This window comes from Octopus bimaculoides, chromosome Z (genome assembly GCF_046866305.1).
Source record: "Octopus bimaculoides isolate indiv1 chromosome Z, ASM4686630v1, whole genome shotgun sequence".
In the NCBI taxonomy this organism is placed as follows: Eukaryota; Metazoa; Mollusca; class Cephalopoda; order Octopoda; family Octopodidae; genus Octopus; species Octopus bimaculoides.
The window spans coordinates 31315591-31333680 of record NC_142944.1 but is presented as its reverse complement, the minus strand read 5'-3'; the positions used below and the strand labels follow the sequence as shown (position 1 = coordinate 31333680).

At 28.8% G+C, this 18090-nt stretch overlaps 1 protein-coding gene across 15 annotated transcripts in view; it reads left to right on the top strand.

The window, feature by feature from the left end:
• The window catches only part of LOC106868340 (RNA-binding protein Nova-1), a 42273-nt gene extending 34229 nt beyond the window's left edge, over positions 1–8044 (top strand). For 11 of the 15 annotated variants that reach the window (XM_089365099.1, XM_089365092.1, XM_089365100.1 and 8 more), the window contains 5 exons: positions 1569–1709; positions 2292–2437; positions 3168–3239; positions 4267–4420; positions 5107–8044. In XM_089365099.1, the coding sequence (XP_089221225.1) occupies positions 1569–1709; positions 2292–2437; positions 3168–3239; positions 4267–4420; positions 5107–6272 (1679 nt within the window). In that variant the 3' untranslated portion in view covers positions 6273–8044. The remainder of the gene's footprint in view (positions 1–1568; positions 1710–2291; positions 2438–3167; positions 3240–4266; positions 4421–5106) is intronic. The other 4 variants (XM_089365097.1, XM_089365089.1, XM_089365093.1 and 1 more) reach the window with 1 other exon arrangement.
• Positions 8045–18090: the final 10046 nt, after the last annotated feature.

Here is an 18090-nt window from a genome sequence, read left to right as displayed (position 1 = left end):
ATTTACTTAATTCTTCCTTGAATTGGTCTCGGTTATTTTTGTCATGGTCTTTCAATTAATATACAAACAAGTATCATTAAAAACAAAATGATATACATTAGAGATACAGAGAGCCTATGTGGTAACTAGAATTACTACACACTTACTAGACTACTAATGCCCTTTGGCTGACTACAAAATCATTAAAACTGTTACAAGCAAGGTGCACTGTTTTGTTTGACTGTTGGAGTGGGTTTCATTTCTAGTTAATATTAAAATTACCTGGGCAGTGGATTGACTGAATCTATTGAATGATAGATAAAATACCTTGTGATATTTAATTACAGATGTTCAGATCATGCTGTTGTTAATTTTGTTCTTCATCCTTTCAGGGATGGTAAATTAAGTACCAGTGAGCTGCTATTAAATATAGTCAGCTATACAACTTCCTCTATATAAAATCTTTAAAAACTTAAAAACTCACTATTTGGAAGACAATCCAGTTGGAAACAATTCTAATAAAGACCAATTCATCCTGCTAGTTTTTTTTAAGTTTTTTTTTTTTTTATCCTGGCATATTATACATAAAATAGTACTGCTAAATCATTTACTTGTCAGCCTGAAAATGTAATATTTAGTGTCTTTGTTCTGTCACACCATGTAGTGGAACAGCTGTACTTAAGCATTCAGTTAAACAAGCTATATAAATGCTCAATCTTTAACCTCAGCTACAAAACCAAGGTTAACTGTCCATTGTAACTGAAGCTGTCTACCCTGGCTATTATTTTATTATTCCCTTGGTTTAGATCATTTCTCTATATGTTTGGTGCTAAATCCCTTGCAAAGCATTCACTGCTTTCAACAGTTATTGTGTGTGTATTAATAACTTTTTTGTGGTATCGTGTAAAGAAATTTAGGAATTCCTAAAGAAAAAGTTTAATTTCAAACTACTAGCTGTCGTTTTAGTTGAAGATATTTTCCCTTACTTATAACACAGCATAATGTCATTACTGTTTTTGCTCCATCATAATGTTTCTTTACACATTTTATAAAAACCCACATTCTGAAATACACCTTTGTTTTTTTTTGTTTTTTTGTTTTTTGTGAATTCTTTAGGCATATTTTACAAACATTCAGTTGGATTTTTAAAAAATTACTACTCAACACATTTACGTTTTGCTGTCTAAAGAAAAGAATTGTTAAATATTTCAGTCAATCTTGTCAGTATTAACTTGCATTTTATATTTTTACTATTAATGCTCAAGAAGTAGTTTATCCTTTTAATTAGTGAAGCTTGCAGTTACATTTTCTCTTTTCTATTTAATGTTTGAGTATTTTAAAATGACTACATTTTTTAACCATAAAAATATTGTTTAAAAATTATGCAGTGTTTTTTCTTCTTTAAACAGTAATTTTTTTTTTTTTTTTTGTAAGCATTAAAAAAATGTTTCAAAGATGAATTACAGATGTTATTAATGTAAAATTTTGTTAGTGTATTTTATTAAAGATAACTTGTTCATCTTTAGGGAGGTGGGATTCGATGAAATTTTAAGTAGAAATTATTAAAGGTAAATTAATTTTTATTACAGGGGAGAATGTCCACCTTAAGATTTTAGTTCCAAGTGCAGCTGCTGGAGCCATTATTGGCAAAGGTGGAGAAACAATTGCACAAGTGCAGAAAGATGCAGGAGCCAGAGTAAAGATGTCGAAAGCTAATGATCATTATCCTGGTAACTATTTTCTGTTTGTGAGGACTAACAAATATATTTTTAGGTTATAAGCTGAGAAATGGGGGGCATTTTATAATTAACAAATGAAGACATCTGGATGAATGTAGTGAGTGTTTACAATGATTGTCTATTTTATCTTCTAGTCTAATAAAAGAATTATGGAAATGTTTTAGATTACTTATGTGGCAAATATCTTACTTTAACTAGTTTAAGTTGAGAAATAACTGATTTTAACTATCATTTGGTATGTCTTGGTGCTCTGTGTGTGTGTGTGTGTGTGTGTGTGTGTGTATAAAGGCTAATCTGTAAGAAATTGAATATGTAGACCTAAGTTGTAAAATTTTTGCATGTCTGTTTTTTGGCAAATCTGAATTGGACTTTGTTAGTTTAATGATATCTTAATGTATTTGCATTATTTATTGCTTAAAATATTTAATCATTTTCTGTGTATGAATAGCATATTTTCTTCTCTTTAAAATCATTTTATGTCATAAAAATTGGAATATATTGAGGAGGCACCACATTTTGGTGATTTATTTTATTTATTAGATTAACAGTTTGTTATTTAAAAAAAATTTCCAGGGACATCCGAACGAGTGTGTCTTATAACTGGTTCAGTTGAAGCTGTTAGGAAAGTCCATACTTTTATTATGGAAAAAATCAGGGAAAAACCAGAACCTAACCCCAAATTAGATGAAAATAAAAGTACCTATGAACGGCACCGGCAGGTAATAATGTTATAAATTTTCTTTCATATTATACATATATATATATATATATATATATATATATATATATATATATATATATATACAAAAATATATATATATATACACACAATATGCATATATATATATACATATTTATGCACATTATATATACTCACATTTGTATATACATGTTTATATATACATTTATAAATGTGTGCATATAATTATCCCCTTTGTGTGTGAGTGTGCGTGTGTACATATATAGTTTAGAGATGTATTTAAAGTAAATAAAATCTATGAAGACTTAATTTTAATTTTTCATATTTTTGTCTACATACTTTAATTAATTTGTGTAATTGAGAAAAAATTGGAGGAAGTGCATGAAACTGAGGAAAATCTATTCTTAGTTGCCTAAGCATCTTCCTTTCCAATTTGATTGAATCGAATCTTTTGGAATTTCTGATATATTTGAAAGTAGATTAATAATATTGTTAAATTATATTTAACTATAGTTTTTGTTCATTTTGCTTTTTCATTTTGTTAATGCTACTAAATCAGTGGTCAGAATTAGCTCTTCTACCTCCAACCCAGGCAGCAAGAGCCCTTTATTAAATAGGCTGTCTGATAGGCTGCTATTTCCAAACTATAAAGTTTCTCTTACATCACCTTCTGATCTGCTCACTTTCCTTACTTTTTGTACATACTGAAATCCCAAAATAGGTTAAAAAGAAATCATTCTTACTTTCAGACAATAGATTTAGCTGCTCCAACCCAATTTGACAGGCTCCAGCCCTCTGATAGTCTAGAACCATTTTTACAGGTCAGAGAGTCCTTTGAACTTTTTGAAACCGCTAAGGTCAAGTTTTGGCCTTTTTATTTACATATGGCTGGACATTTTGTTTCAGTATTCAAGGAAATTGAAATTGTATTCCAAACCATTTATTGATGGTAATAAATGTTCAAATAAATATATAATATATATTTTGATCTAGCTCTGAATGTATAGGAAGTTCTTACTAAAGTATGTTTACTGTGGATGAGAACTCATTTTTATATATTTAGAAATGTTAAACATTACTATATTTTAGTACAAAATTCTTAAGGATGACTTTATTTGGAAATTAAGCATGTTACTTAAGTATATATATATATAATATATATATATATACATATATATATACATATATATATATATATACATATATATATATATATATATATATATATATATATATATATATATATATATATATATATATATATATATTAGCTGGTTTTTACATGATGATCAGGTCACTGCTGCCTCCTCTTTCCAACTGCATTCAGCATGTCCAAATTAATTTAGCATTTACCTGTTTCATTTTTAAGGCTAAGACAGTTCTGCATTTTATAATAAATAACTGTTAACCACATTTGTTTGATTTGGTCCTTGATTTAGTAATGAATTATAGTTAGTTTGTTTTTTTATACAGTTTGAACATTAGTCAACTAAAGATATGAAATTGATTTATAGTATGTTATACTAATGAAATATTTATTCAAATCTCTCCAAAAATTTGCTGATAATTTTTAATTTCACAAAAAAAAACCTGTGGTTAACTAAATAAAAATAAGAATTTTATTAAAAAAGTTTTTCTTAAATATTTTAAAATGTAACAGACAATAGATCATTTTTAACATGATTAACAATTTAAATTTGGTTTGATACATCTAAAGTCATTCATTTTGATCATAAAAAGTCATAATTAATTTGTAACTGAATCAAAATTAAAGCTATTTATGTATTTATTGTCCAATGCTCCATGTTTGTTTTTAATTATTAATTGTTGTTTTACCAATGTTTTCAGGTGAAAATCTTAGTCCCTAATAGTACTGCAGGAATGATAATTGGTAAAGGTGGCATTTATATAAAACAAATTAAGGAGGAAAGTGGAGCGTATGTGCAGATATCTCAAAAGTCAAAAGAAACAAATTTGCCAGAACGCTGTGTAACAGTTGCAGGTGAGTGCAGCCTTGTTTTTAGTGTGTTTATTGTATTTTGAATTATTGTTTGAAACTGAATTTGTGACTAGTAAACATGTTCTCTTGTGTTGCATTTATTTTAAATTTTGTGCATGTATTATGAAAATGTTTGACATTTTGAAAGCTAAGTGTTTTGCTGTAGTGTTTTGATTTCAAACATTGTGAACTTGATGATTTGTTGTCTTGGGCAGATTTATACTAGTGACCATTCATCAATAATAAAGTTGGACTCTTTTCTTTTTACAAATTACATTGCATTTGTTATTTAGTTGCCATAAGCCTATTTACTATATTTATATTGCAAATGACTTTGGTATATTTATCACTAAAATTTATAAACCATTCTAAATTTAAATATTTAATGGGGTGTTGACGGGTAAATTATGAATTTCTAAGAAATTTATCTGTTCTGGACTCTTCATTTGATGCTGCTGAATATTTCTTGTCACCCTGACTTACTAAAATAGATAATATAGGTCTACACACTAAACATTTAATAAAAATATTTAGGAGCTATTTTTGTAACTTGACTGAAATGTTACTACATTCATTGTTTAGAAAATTATTGTAAATAAGGTAGTTTTCGTTTATACTTTTTCCTAAATTTTAGTTAGTCTAAACTGTTTTTTCCATTTTTTTTTTCTTTCTCAATCTTTGTTTTGCAGGTGATGTTGAGTCTAACAGAAGAGCTGTTGACATGATATTACAGAAGATTGTTGAAGATCCTCAAAGTGGAAGCTGTCCAAATATCAGTTATGCAGATTACACAGGACCAGTGGCCAGTGCTAATCCTACCGGGTCCCCTTTCGCTAACACGGACTATATACAAAACAGAAGTACAGAGATAGGATTAGCTAATAATAACTTTGGTGCTTTTGGTTTTGGTTTTAATGGAAATGCCTTTGGAAACAATATAGGAGCTAGCATGACGAATCTGAACTTGAATGCAGCTTTAAGTGGTGGCACTAGTAATAGCATTAACAGTACAGCTTTGGATAACATAAAAATAACTCTGCGAGGAAATGGATTTTCAGATCAAGCAACCGAAGAAATAAGTACTGCCATGAACACTTTAGCTAGCTATGGTATATTAGCTAGTATGGGTTTAGGAATGGGCAGTTTGAATAATTTGGCAAACTTAGGAACTGGAAGCGGTCTAGGAACAGGACTGAATCTTAATTCATCTGGCTTGCAAGGCTCTAGCATGATGTCAAGTAGTACAACTTCAACCACAAGTGTGAGCAGCCCTTTCTTTAACACTACCACCAGTACTAACAGTGCTGGTAGCCTTTTTGGTCCAGTTGGCAGTGGGTCATCCGGATTAGGAAGTTCAGGCTCCACTGGAGCCAACTCTAGTCTTTTCAGTAATTCCTCTCCTAGTATTGGCAACGAAAGATATGGGGGAAGTCCAATGCTCAATGATTCATTTGGCAATGCTGCTAATTATCCCAGCAATCCTGGGTTCACTGGAACTCCAAGCATAGCTGGCGACAGGTCTCCTAATGTTAATCAAAATTCTTTTGGCCTCGGAACTGGCATCTATAGCCCTGCTGATGACAAATCAGCCCCGGCAACTAAGCAAGAGATGGAGGTTCCGGAGACAATTGTTGGAGCTATCCTGGGACCTGGCGGGAAAGGCATCGTGGAAATACAACAGTTCACGGGCACCAACATTCAGATTTCAAAAAAAGGAGTCTATGTACCTGGTACCCGTAATCGTGTTGTCACCATAACTGGTACTCCTAACAACATTTCCAAAGCCCAGTTATTTATCCAGCGGCGCCTCCAGCAAGAGGAAATGAAGAGGGCTCGTCAAGCTTCTACCCGTTAGGGTACCCTCTCCCGCCATTTCATTGCACGGAAATTCCCCCTTTTTCTTTCTTTTTCTTTTTTTTTCTTAAATCCTCTCTCCCTCACTCTCACCCATTCCTCTTTTTTTTTTCTTAACTTCTCCCACTTTCATTTAAACATTTTTATTTATTTTATTTTATATTTTTTAAAATCAAATTAAACCCATCCCGAATCCTAACCATAAATATAATTCAAACAAAATAAATATATATATGTGTGTATATATATATATGTATGTATATATATGTATGTATGTATATATATATATGTATGTGTGTATATATATATATATATATATATATATATATATATATATACACACACACATATATGCACAGGCACACATACACAAGTGTGCATGCATACATATTCAAAGAAGCACACCATGTACATACATGTGTGTATACACATATAGGTGCGAGTATATATGTATGTATATACTACACTCATACACTTTTGTGTATTTGTGTGAATATGTGTGTGTGTGTGTGTATATATATATATATATATATGTGTGTGTGTGTGTGTGTGTGTATGTATATATATATATATATATATATATATATATATATATATATATATACACATATATAATATATATATGTATATATCAAAAATCATTTTTCCTCTTTCCACAGCTTGGAAAAAGGAATAGAAAACTTAAATACATTGCCTCTCCAATTTCTAGATATAACAAGATGAAAGCTAACCTTTTTTTCTTTATTTTTTCATCAAATTCATTCAGTATATAATTCATTTATAAATTAAATTTCAAATGCTCTAAATGAATCCCATACAGCCTCAGAAGTGTTTAGTATCACATGCATACATACATCCATATACAATTACATACACACACACATATATATATATCTTCTCAAGGTGGGGAAAATTGAAATGCCTATGTTAATGAGCTTTTTTAGTGTTACGTTTTGTGTGTATATATATATAAATGTATATATGTGTATGAATGTGTTTATGTGTTTAATTGTTATTTTTTACGTCTGTTTTCCATGCTATCATGGATTTAGATGTTTTAAATATGGATATTTTCATGAACTGTGTGATTGTGTGTGTGTCTTGTGCATTGTGTGTATATATTTGTATATGTTTGTGTGTGTATATATATGTGTATATGTGTATACATACATACATACATAAATGTGCACGCACAGTTTTTTGATTATATCTTTTGAGTTTTTATTTATATTAATTTAATGCTTTGAAAATATTTTTAAAAAATCAAAAATTTCAAAAATTGAAAAAAATCTATTTAAAATGTTACACTCATCGTATTCATATTCTAGAAATAAGATACATTTAATCTGGATATCTAATCATCAGTATGTTCTAAAATCGATTAAGAACGTTTTGGTTTTATTTATTTTTTTTTTTTTTCAAATGGAAATCATAACTTTAATGTTCAGGTCAAATTTGTTAGCTAATTGAGGCATTTATTTCTATATTTTTTAAATGTTTCTAGATTTTACATAATTTATTCAATAGCTATCTGATTGCCATATTCTCACTACAGAAAATCATCAATTTTTATCTGATTGTCATAAACATGTTTGTGGCTGAGTTTAATGTATTCTGATAAATCTTACATCTTATAGTGAAAAGGTTGGCTTAATTTGAATTTCTGGTAGTTGGAAAGACAAAGTGACTATTTCTGTTATTTTCTTTTTGATTCACAGAGGCTTCCCTGAATATTATGAAAATGGAATGTGGTATTGAAATATCTGTTGCAGTCTCTTCAAGCAGCTTTAAAAACTGTTTTATTGAACCAAAATAGAATTAACTTTTCAGTGCTTAGGTCAAAATTTGTCTTTCACTGATACTTCTCATCAAGTATCAAAATATGTAGGTTGGCCTAAGATGAAAAAGAAATCTTGAGCAAGAAAGATGGTTATACCTGATTATAACATTATACATTCATTATTGTTTCATTTTGCAAAAAGAAAAATAACAAAAAAAGACAAAAAAGAAAAAAAAAATATGAAGATAAAATGTAAAAAAAAAAAAATCATTCTCTTTTTATTTTCCTAATAACCTATGTTTATTATATCAATGATTTATTAACTCGTATTTCAGAGCACCTATGTAATGAGAAATCAAAATCATCTTAATTCTATTAAAGCAATTTTTCACCCTATAGATTCCATAAAATCTCCACATATCTATCTCTAAACTCTATTTATACCTATTTATATCCATGTATTTATATTGGTTATATCAACCTTTTCCTTGCATAAATAACTTCTAATTTCTAAACATCTCATTATTTGATTTATATTTTCCTCATTAAAATGTTTTAGTCTCTAAATTTCAGTTCAATTGTTATAGATTTTAATATTAAAATATATATATTTATATGTATATAATATATGTATATATATATATATCTTGTTGCAATGTTACAGTGATTCAGTGATTATAGTTTTCAATACTGTTGCCCTGTTTTGTAATGTACTAGTTTCTAGTAGCTCCACACATACACACACACAAAATAAAACCATCCTTTAATGTTTGTAATTCATTCGCAGAATTTAAAATATTTACTCCATAAAATACTTTAAGTTACACATGCTTCTAAATAGCTCTAATTTAAATCTTGTTTGAGAGAAACTTTACTCTATAATAGTCTTGTACTTGTATTAGATATTGAAAATATTTTAATTATTTCTGACAATTTTTTTAAAGCACATTTTGTGTGTGTGTTAGTCTCTGTCTTTTAGCAAGGTGTCTCATTTCATTAGGGTTTTAAGTGAATCCTTTAGCTTAGGTTACATAGTTAATTTTCTCTCTATTATTTTGCTATCAATATTTATTCGTGAGTGTAATCTTCACAGCATTTTATTTAATAATTGTATATGAAATGATTAATAGTTAGTCATGTGTCAGTAGATTTATACTCTTCCTTTTCATGTTGCATACATATTTTTTGAGAATTTAATTAAGGAAACAATGTGACAAAAGGCATTTTAATGCAATTATCTTTAGGTGTTTTCTTCTGAATCTTAATATTTTAATCTTAAAAGTAGTTATGAATACACTATTTTCACAGCTTTCTAAATATGCAATCAATTTTGAACTTTCCATTTTATTTGTGCAATTACATCATCATGATTGTACTATATTAATGCTATTTTATCTTCTAAACCATGACAATATTTCATTGAAACTATAAGTATATGATATTTGGTTTCATTTAATTAGATAGTTTGATGTTACACCCCATTCTATCAGTATATTTACTAAGGCTAATCACTGAACTATCTAGTTGTTACATTTTTTGCATATTAGCACATTTTATTTAATTAGAAATTACATTTTGCAAAGTAAACTCTATGCAAATATTTGCCTTAATATTGGAAATGGTTAAGATATATAGTCCTAGTCTATTATTATTATTATTATTATTATTATAGATTTGCTTATGCAACAATTTAATGTAAAATTTTATTTTTTGAGGTATGGCTTGAAAATATCTAAAGTGAAAGAGGAAAACAAAACATTTACAATACTAAACACTTCAAAGGCAATTATTAATTTTCCATCTATTTATTTTAAATTGCAGAGTCATTGTTTGAATCATAGAGGCTTTGTGTTATCACCTAAGGGATATGTATATCATTTGTATATACATATACACACATGCATATTTTACATATACATACACACACTCACACACATACATTTGTACCCCTCTTTCATTTTTCCTATCCCTTTAAAATCTGATATATTTTTTAAATTATCATTTCATTATTTGATTATTTTGTTTTAGGGGGCATTTACAGTTCCAAGAATGGCTGCACCTTTTTCTTCCATTTTTATGGTCAGCAGAGATATCTGGAATTATAAAGAATGATGCCTTCTGCTCATACCAACTTACAATGTGCCAGATATTTTTTATTACACAGCAAAGATGATGTACATGTTTGCATTGTATATTTAAATTTTGCAATAATATAGTTATTCATGTGATATAATGAAAATTTTCATAAGTCTCTCTGCTAATCAGAATCAAGTAGAAAGGCTTCATAACTAGTCACAATAACTTTACTCTATACTACATAAGCACCAATAAATTGTCAAGATATGACTACTATACATCATTTTCACTCTCCCTCTAAAAAAAACTAAAACTAAATAGATCTATTTAAAATGCTAACAACATTTTGTCATAGTCTGTTAAAATTTTCCAATATTTACTTTTATATATGTATATATATGTATTCACGCACACACATGCACATATACATACACAATGAAGCACATATGTATGTATGTATATATATATGCACATGTGTGTGTATATATATATATATATATATATATATATAAAAATTACATATATATATGTTTGTGTGTGTGTGTGTGTGTGTAGTTTAAAGGTGAGCAATATCTCCTCATGCTGAAAGCAGTTTGAAGCTGGCATGGTCATGACAGAAAAAGCAATTGTTAAGTTTGCACATTTTGTTGGTCAATAATATATTTTGATATATTGCTTTTACCATTTGTTTACATGCCTGCTAATAGCAACAGCTATGCTATGAGTGCGTAACAAGTATTGGAAATTTATTCTTCCATGTTGACACTCATTTGATGGTTCCTTCCAATCTTTTTATATTTCTGTGCTCACTGTTCACATTTAGTTTGCATTTGCAAAATTAATCTTCAATTTTAATCTGAAGAAAAAAATCACACAACATAGAAAATGATTGATTCAGCTTTCACTTTATTTATGTGTGTGTGTGTGTGTTTGTGTGTATGTGTGTTTGTGTATATCATATATACACACATACATACGCACACACATGTACATACCCACGCATACACATGAAGGTAGTATCATTTGATATAGTGATTTAAGATACAAGTTGAGAAAAGATGTTATTTGCACCTGACATATTTATCATTAGAAATTTCATTATATGCTATATAAATGATTATATGAAATTGGAATTGTTTATTTGAATATATAGTGCAAAAATGCTGTGTTTTTGCTATGTAATTAAAACATGTTGTGCTCAGAAATAAAAGCGGCCATTTTTTTAGGAAAGCTTTGTGAATCATACATCTGTGCATGAGTTCCAAATTGTGGAAAGACAAGAAAATGGATTTTCTCTTAATGCTGCGGTGTCACCCATGTGTGTTTGTGTGACTAATCAACCAATCACTTCCAGGTGTGTCCACTCTACTTTGCCCTCTTCTATATTCTCACAAAAGGAAAAAGTGGCATACTTACAGGGCTGTGCATCTTCGTTTTTCACTAATAGTCATACCAGAATTGGTTGCATAATGTACATTAAAACACAAGCCATTAGTCCTTGCATTGCTGTATATAATTCACCCACAAACTCTGGCTGTAGCCATCACTCTCATGTGCCCATCTGTGACAATGCACGGATCACACTAGGAAATGTAACATGGGCACTCATTAAATTTTTTTTTATAGTCAAGTTAACACACTAAAATATGACATTGCTCAGGCATTTGAGGAAAGTTAAAAGTTGTGAGGTCAGTGAAATATTATTTGTATTGATGATGATTATCATTCCAAGGTTATATAATTTTTCATTTTTCCTCTTCAGACAGATGGCTTATGTAATGTCATAATATATTTTCTAGCTGTTGGATCGACATTGAAGAAGAAACCTTTATATATTATGAATTGTTTTTTTTTTTGTTTTTGTTTTTTTCCCCCCGTTAGAAAAATGTCAGCTTGAACGTTATCTTCGATATTTGTTCAACTGCTTTACCTTGTATTTCTTATCTGTCACATTCAGTTTGTTACTGTTATTGTATAGTATAAATTTTTTAGGGGGTTTGGGGAAAAAAATTCTGCAAAATCTGTCCTATCCAAAGGAAGTAATTTTTTTATTTAGTTTCATTTCCTTTTTCTTGTACTGCCTTAAAGGCTTAAATTATTTCATGGCAGTCATTTTTTTCTTTCCGCCCCTCCTTTTTTGGTTGATTAGATTAACAAGCTTTTGTTTGGTAAATTGTGAGAGAAAGCAATGAAATGGAGACTTTTTTTTTCTCTATGACTTATTGAGGCTATTACTTCTGTACCACTTCGCCATAAAATTTCCATTCATGCAGGAAGAAAAATTGTTCATATTGATTATTCTTCCATCCCTTCAATCTGCCACACTATTACAATTTAGCCACTACTATATTGCAATGACATATTTATTTAGGAATTTGTTGTATTCATTTTCTCCTGCAAAAAACAAACTAGCAGCTTTTTAGCCATTCTTTATTTCCATTCTCCTCCCTGCTTCTAACAATCTTTTACCCAATATTCACTTTTTCTGTTTCAATTCCAGTTACACTCGTTTACTGGTTCCAGCAAGAACGTTGTGGCCATGCTGGTTACTCTTTTATCTTAGATATCAAGTTAATATTTAAATGCTATTAGCATTAGAAAGTATCTCTTCTTCATCTATAATATCCATAGATAATGGCCTTTTAGTTTTGTTTTTCTTTTCATTTGATATATTGATATTTTACTGATGCCAACATGGCAGAATTACTTATCTCCTTTCCCAGTTTCTTCCTAATATTTAGATGCCAAGTGCCATCTGTATTTATATGGTTTTTCTTCACATTTTCTTCTTTACCCCTTTATTTTATTTTTAAGTAGAATGTTTGATTGCCGCAATAATTATCTATGAAAATTAATAAATCCCCACAGGCTTTTATTGTTTATACATATGTATATATATATATATATATATATATATATATATCTGTGTGTGTGTATGCTGGGGTGTATATATATATACATATATACATCTGTATATAATTTACACACACATACACTTTATTGTAACAATAAGCTGCCACAATAGTTGTCTCATTACCGTGAGTGATAGATGAACTTGATTACATGTTCTTAATTCAACTGTTTGTGTATATGTGTGAATATATAACATACATGTGTAACATGTTTGTATGTGTGTGTGTGTGTGTGTGTGTGTGTGTGTGTATGTATATATATATATATATATATATATATATAAATAAACACATGCACTGCAATTATATTCAACAATTTAAGCTATGGGAGTAATCATTCTGCAATACTTTTATTTTCATTGGCCTCTTATTTTCTTTTTAAACATTTCTTTAAGAAAATTATAAAATCATAAGATTAGTTTCTGCTTTAAAATACCATTTTTCTGCACATATCCTGTTCTCATCACTTGAATGTTTTTCTAAAGAAAATAATGGTCACATAAACATAATCCCATGCAACACTCATGCATACATACAAACATACACATGCATTTGTTCATTCACTCATTCAAATGCATATTTATATTCTAATCAGATACATAAATGCATACAGATTACACATGCATCCTTATTTTTTCCTCAGACATATACAGTTATATATGCATTTGCTTATATATATATATAAATATATGTATGTATATATATATATATATATATATATATATATATATCGTCATTACTAGCTTCATACATTTATCCACAGACACTCTTGACTTATAAGAGTTTATTTAACATTCTTGCAATCTCTCTGCAGGGAATATTCATACCTTAAAATTAAGGTAATCTATTGTGATATATAGAGGCATAATGTTTAGGGCTATAACGGGTACTTGTCTACTCGATGAGCCTAGCTGTTGTCCAACCAAGAATAGATTGTTCTATCAATATCTTGCATTAATAACATTCTGTACATGCATATGTGTGCATACACATACTTTTGTGTGTCACACTCTTATGTTCACAAAGTAATATAAAATATTAGTTTGTGAATACACACACATATAATATATATATACATATATATATATATATATATATTTCAGTTTTATACATAAGAATATTAGAATATTTTATTTCCAGACACCCAGATTTAAAATCTTTAAATTTTAGTATTTCCTGGATATCTCACATCAATTATTTTCCAGTAAGCATGTTGAAAATTTTCATGCAATATATGTATATAGATCAAAAGCAAGGTCATATTCTGATATCCTTATCTTCAGAGCAATTTAAAGCTTCTGTGATACTGAAAGTTCTTCAGGCAGTGCATATTTCAAGCATTTAAAAGTGGTCTTATAAATTAGTTATTTGACTAAAACAAAGAGCTTGGCTGGGCCAATAAACTATTTGGTACAATTTGAAGATATGACAAGTTGCTGATTGATTCATTTTTATTACATCAAAAGGACTTCATGTTAATCTAGTTGACTCAAGTATAACATTTTCTTCACAGTTAAACTGTTTTCTGATGTTGGTGTTTTGCGTGAAATTGAATTGTACTAATTTAAACGAATGTTTATTTCAATATTCACTGTTATATCATATGTAAAGTTTCAAAGTTCAAGGGTGGATAGTTGTGAGTGCTTATAAATTTGTTAGCTTGTTATTTTATTGCTAATATGATAATAAAATAAGACTTTACCAATGGATGTTTTTTTTTTTTATTTTGTTTGTACTCTTATCTCTATCTACCTTTCTCCCCATTCCTCTTGGTTGGACAATAGTGATTTTGGATTCTAGTGTTTGCTGGGGCTTGTAGTGTCCTTTGTTCATTGGCTGTGTCAAATACTTGTAGCCCTATATTGGTCACTCAGGGAAAGAACAGTCATTTGGAATGAAAAGTTTATTCACTTGCAGTTGTAATCATTGATTGTTCCAAAGAGTTTTAGACTCAAGAAGTTTATATAAATATATCATTCATAACCATTTATTTCAATTAAGTTATTAAATACATGTATTATATAACAATGCTACATAATCAACCTGATTAGTTTGTTTTATTGCAATTTGCAGATACATTAAAATTTACTTTTTAATTATATGATTATACTAGTTATGGAAAAAAACTTTTTAGATTGTCATAGTTTAGTAAAAAAAAAAAAATTCCATTATTAGCATTATATTTAATACATAACCATTCTAAAATGTATATTAAAACATTTATATTCTTAAATTCAATTTACTTATACTCCTAATTGAAAAAAAAAACTTATAGATTTACTTTCTAGCATTTGCTTCTATATCAAATTATCTAATCAGGCTTGTATGTGTGTATGTATTGGTATGGTTGTCTATTTCCTAAAGAGCAAATTACAATAGAAATTATCTCCCCTTCTTTCTTGAGTAGCATTTCAGTTAAAAATGAAATGAGGTTATTCTGTTGAAGGCATTCACTCTAGAACTGAAAGGATATTGTCTGACTGTCAGTCTAATAAATTACTATTCTGATTCCATTCCCGCTTGGATAAAAATAATTTAGTTTCCTTCAATATTTACTGATGCAATAGGTCTTGAAAGTTTTCATTGTTTTTAGCATTTTAGGTTTTTTTGTTTGTTTTTTTTCTCTAACTACACTTTCTTTGTCTTCAACTTTTTAGTTCATAGTAGTGTATATATAATAGGCTGCTGTATGTATAGTAGATGTGTGCATTTACCATATATTTGAATCTGCCTCTTCACATGAATGAATGTATTACAATCCATCAAAGACCTAATTTTGGCCAACACATTATGTACATGTGCACAGATTCTTGTGCCAGTCCATTGTTGCTCATTGAAAGTTGAATAATTTATGTGTATGTGTGTGTGTGTACATGTGCATATATACATAATGCATAATATGTGATATTAATAGAAAGAATAATTATTTCTATTACAAATTTATACTTTAACATACTTTAGAATTAGATTTTTGCTTGACTTCTTTAAAATTATTGTAATTCTTCATGGGAATACAATAGATTGATTTAGGAAGAACTTCTACAGCAAGGATTTTTTAGTGTTTCATGTCATCAAATTTTGCATTTCTCAAACCCTTCAAACAAGAGGTTTCGGAGTCTGGGATTGTTGGTGAAAATGGCAAAAGTATTTCAAATACTGGAGAAAAATATCATTAGCATAATTTGCAAAAAGTTTCTGACTGGAGTTGCAATGAGGATGCTTCTGATGTGATTTGCAGTATCTTAATAATTGTGGTAGTATCTTAGAAAGAAGACTGGCTGTTTTGTTGGTCTAATGATAAACAAAAAGAAACAAAACAATGTACTTGAAAATTTAGTAAAGCATTGTACTATCTATGCTCTTGGGGCACTGTTGAGGATTAGGAATTTGTAATATATCTGATACTTGTCAGGTTGGCAAGAGCTCATTTCTCTTTACCAATTCAAGCTTTCAAAAATGGTAAATTATTTTCATGGTGCTACCTGCCTCTTAGAACAATACATTACTCTAGTAGTTATTGCCAAGTGGATTAAACCATTGATAATTAGTGTCTTTGCTCAACATAATTCAGTATGTCAATAAAAGCAGTTGTGCTTCTCATTTCAGCATATGATTACAATAATTCAGTAGATTCCATTTATTTTGTTTTGATAAGCATTAATCGTGCTTACCATTAGGACAAAGATGTCATCTGAAGCTTAATTTCTTTCCTGGAGAATATCTTTTAACAGCTCATAATGAATTTTAATATATAGCAAAAGCTAGGAAAATATTACATCTTTGGGAGTAATTATAGATTTAATTATTAAGGATTAGGTGACACATTAGAACCTGACCATTTTTGATCTCTTCTTTGATCTTTGTTTTCCTCAACATTTGACAAAAGGAAGCTCTTATAAAAATAGTTTTTAATGCATAGCAGCTGAATTATTTCTGTTGTACGCTTCTTTTGTTTTTAATTTGACTGACAGACCAATTAATTAGTATAAATCCAGTGGAACTTGCCTTTGTAGATAAAGGAAGATATATGGTCCTGCCTTATGGAATAGATATTGATGAGAGATTCCTTTTTTCATTTCATAATTATTGAATTATGCCACTGTTCTGGAGATATTTCACCACTATTTCTTCATATGTACATACATGCATATATGCGAATATATATGTCTGTATTTATATGAACATATTTTCATATATATATATATATATATATATATAATATGTATACACACATGTATCTATAATAAATATATAGTATATGTTTAGTTAAAATTAATGGTGAATCATTGGGTTTTGGCTCTTGCCCTCTTTTTGCTCGTGCGTGTGTGTGAAAATTTGTAGACAATAGTAATTTTGCTTTCCATATAATTAGTGAGTTACAAATGCCTTTCTTAATACTCTGACATTAATTTTAGACTGAAATTATATCTTTATCCACCAACATAGATATGTTCAACCCTTATATATTGCTAGTATTTTTTTAAGCACTAACTTTGAAGGATGTTAAGCTGATGAAATACAAATTTGAAAATTTTCAAAGTTATCAGTTTTGATGCTTTAAGGTTATCAAAATATGTAAGTAGCCTTATAGTGACACTGTCATGTTACTTGGAGACATATAGAGGAGAAACTGAATTTGGTTTTTAAAGTTGTAAAATGTAAGTTTTCTATTTTAGTTTTTGGATTTTTTTTTTTTTTTTTTTTTTTACAAATTTTTGAAGATGAGTTTGTTAATCTGAACAAAAATCGATGCTTGTTCAGTAGAAGAAATTTAAAGACAGCTAGGAATATTTTTCAATGCTATTGGAAAATATCTGTATTCTTTAAGGGAAGTAGGAAGTTAAATTTTTTTTTTTTCTTTTTGCTTTAGTTTTTGATATCACTTTAAATTTAATAAAAAGAAAGAAAACATTCTGATCATTTGGATAGCATCAATATATGTATTTCTAGTTTTATCAAATAGAATATAGAAATATATGAACCATATGTTTTGAGTTCAAATCCTGCCGAGGTCAACTTTGCCTTTCATTCTTCCAAAGTTGATAAAATGA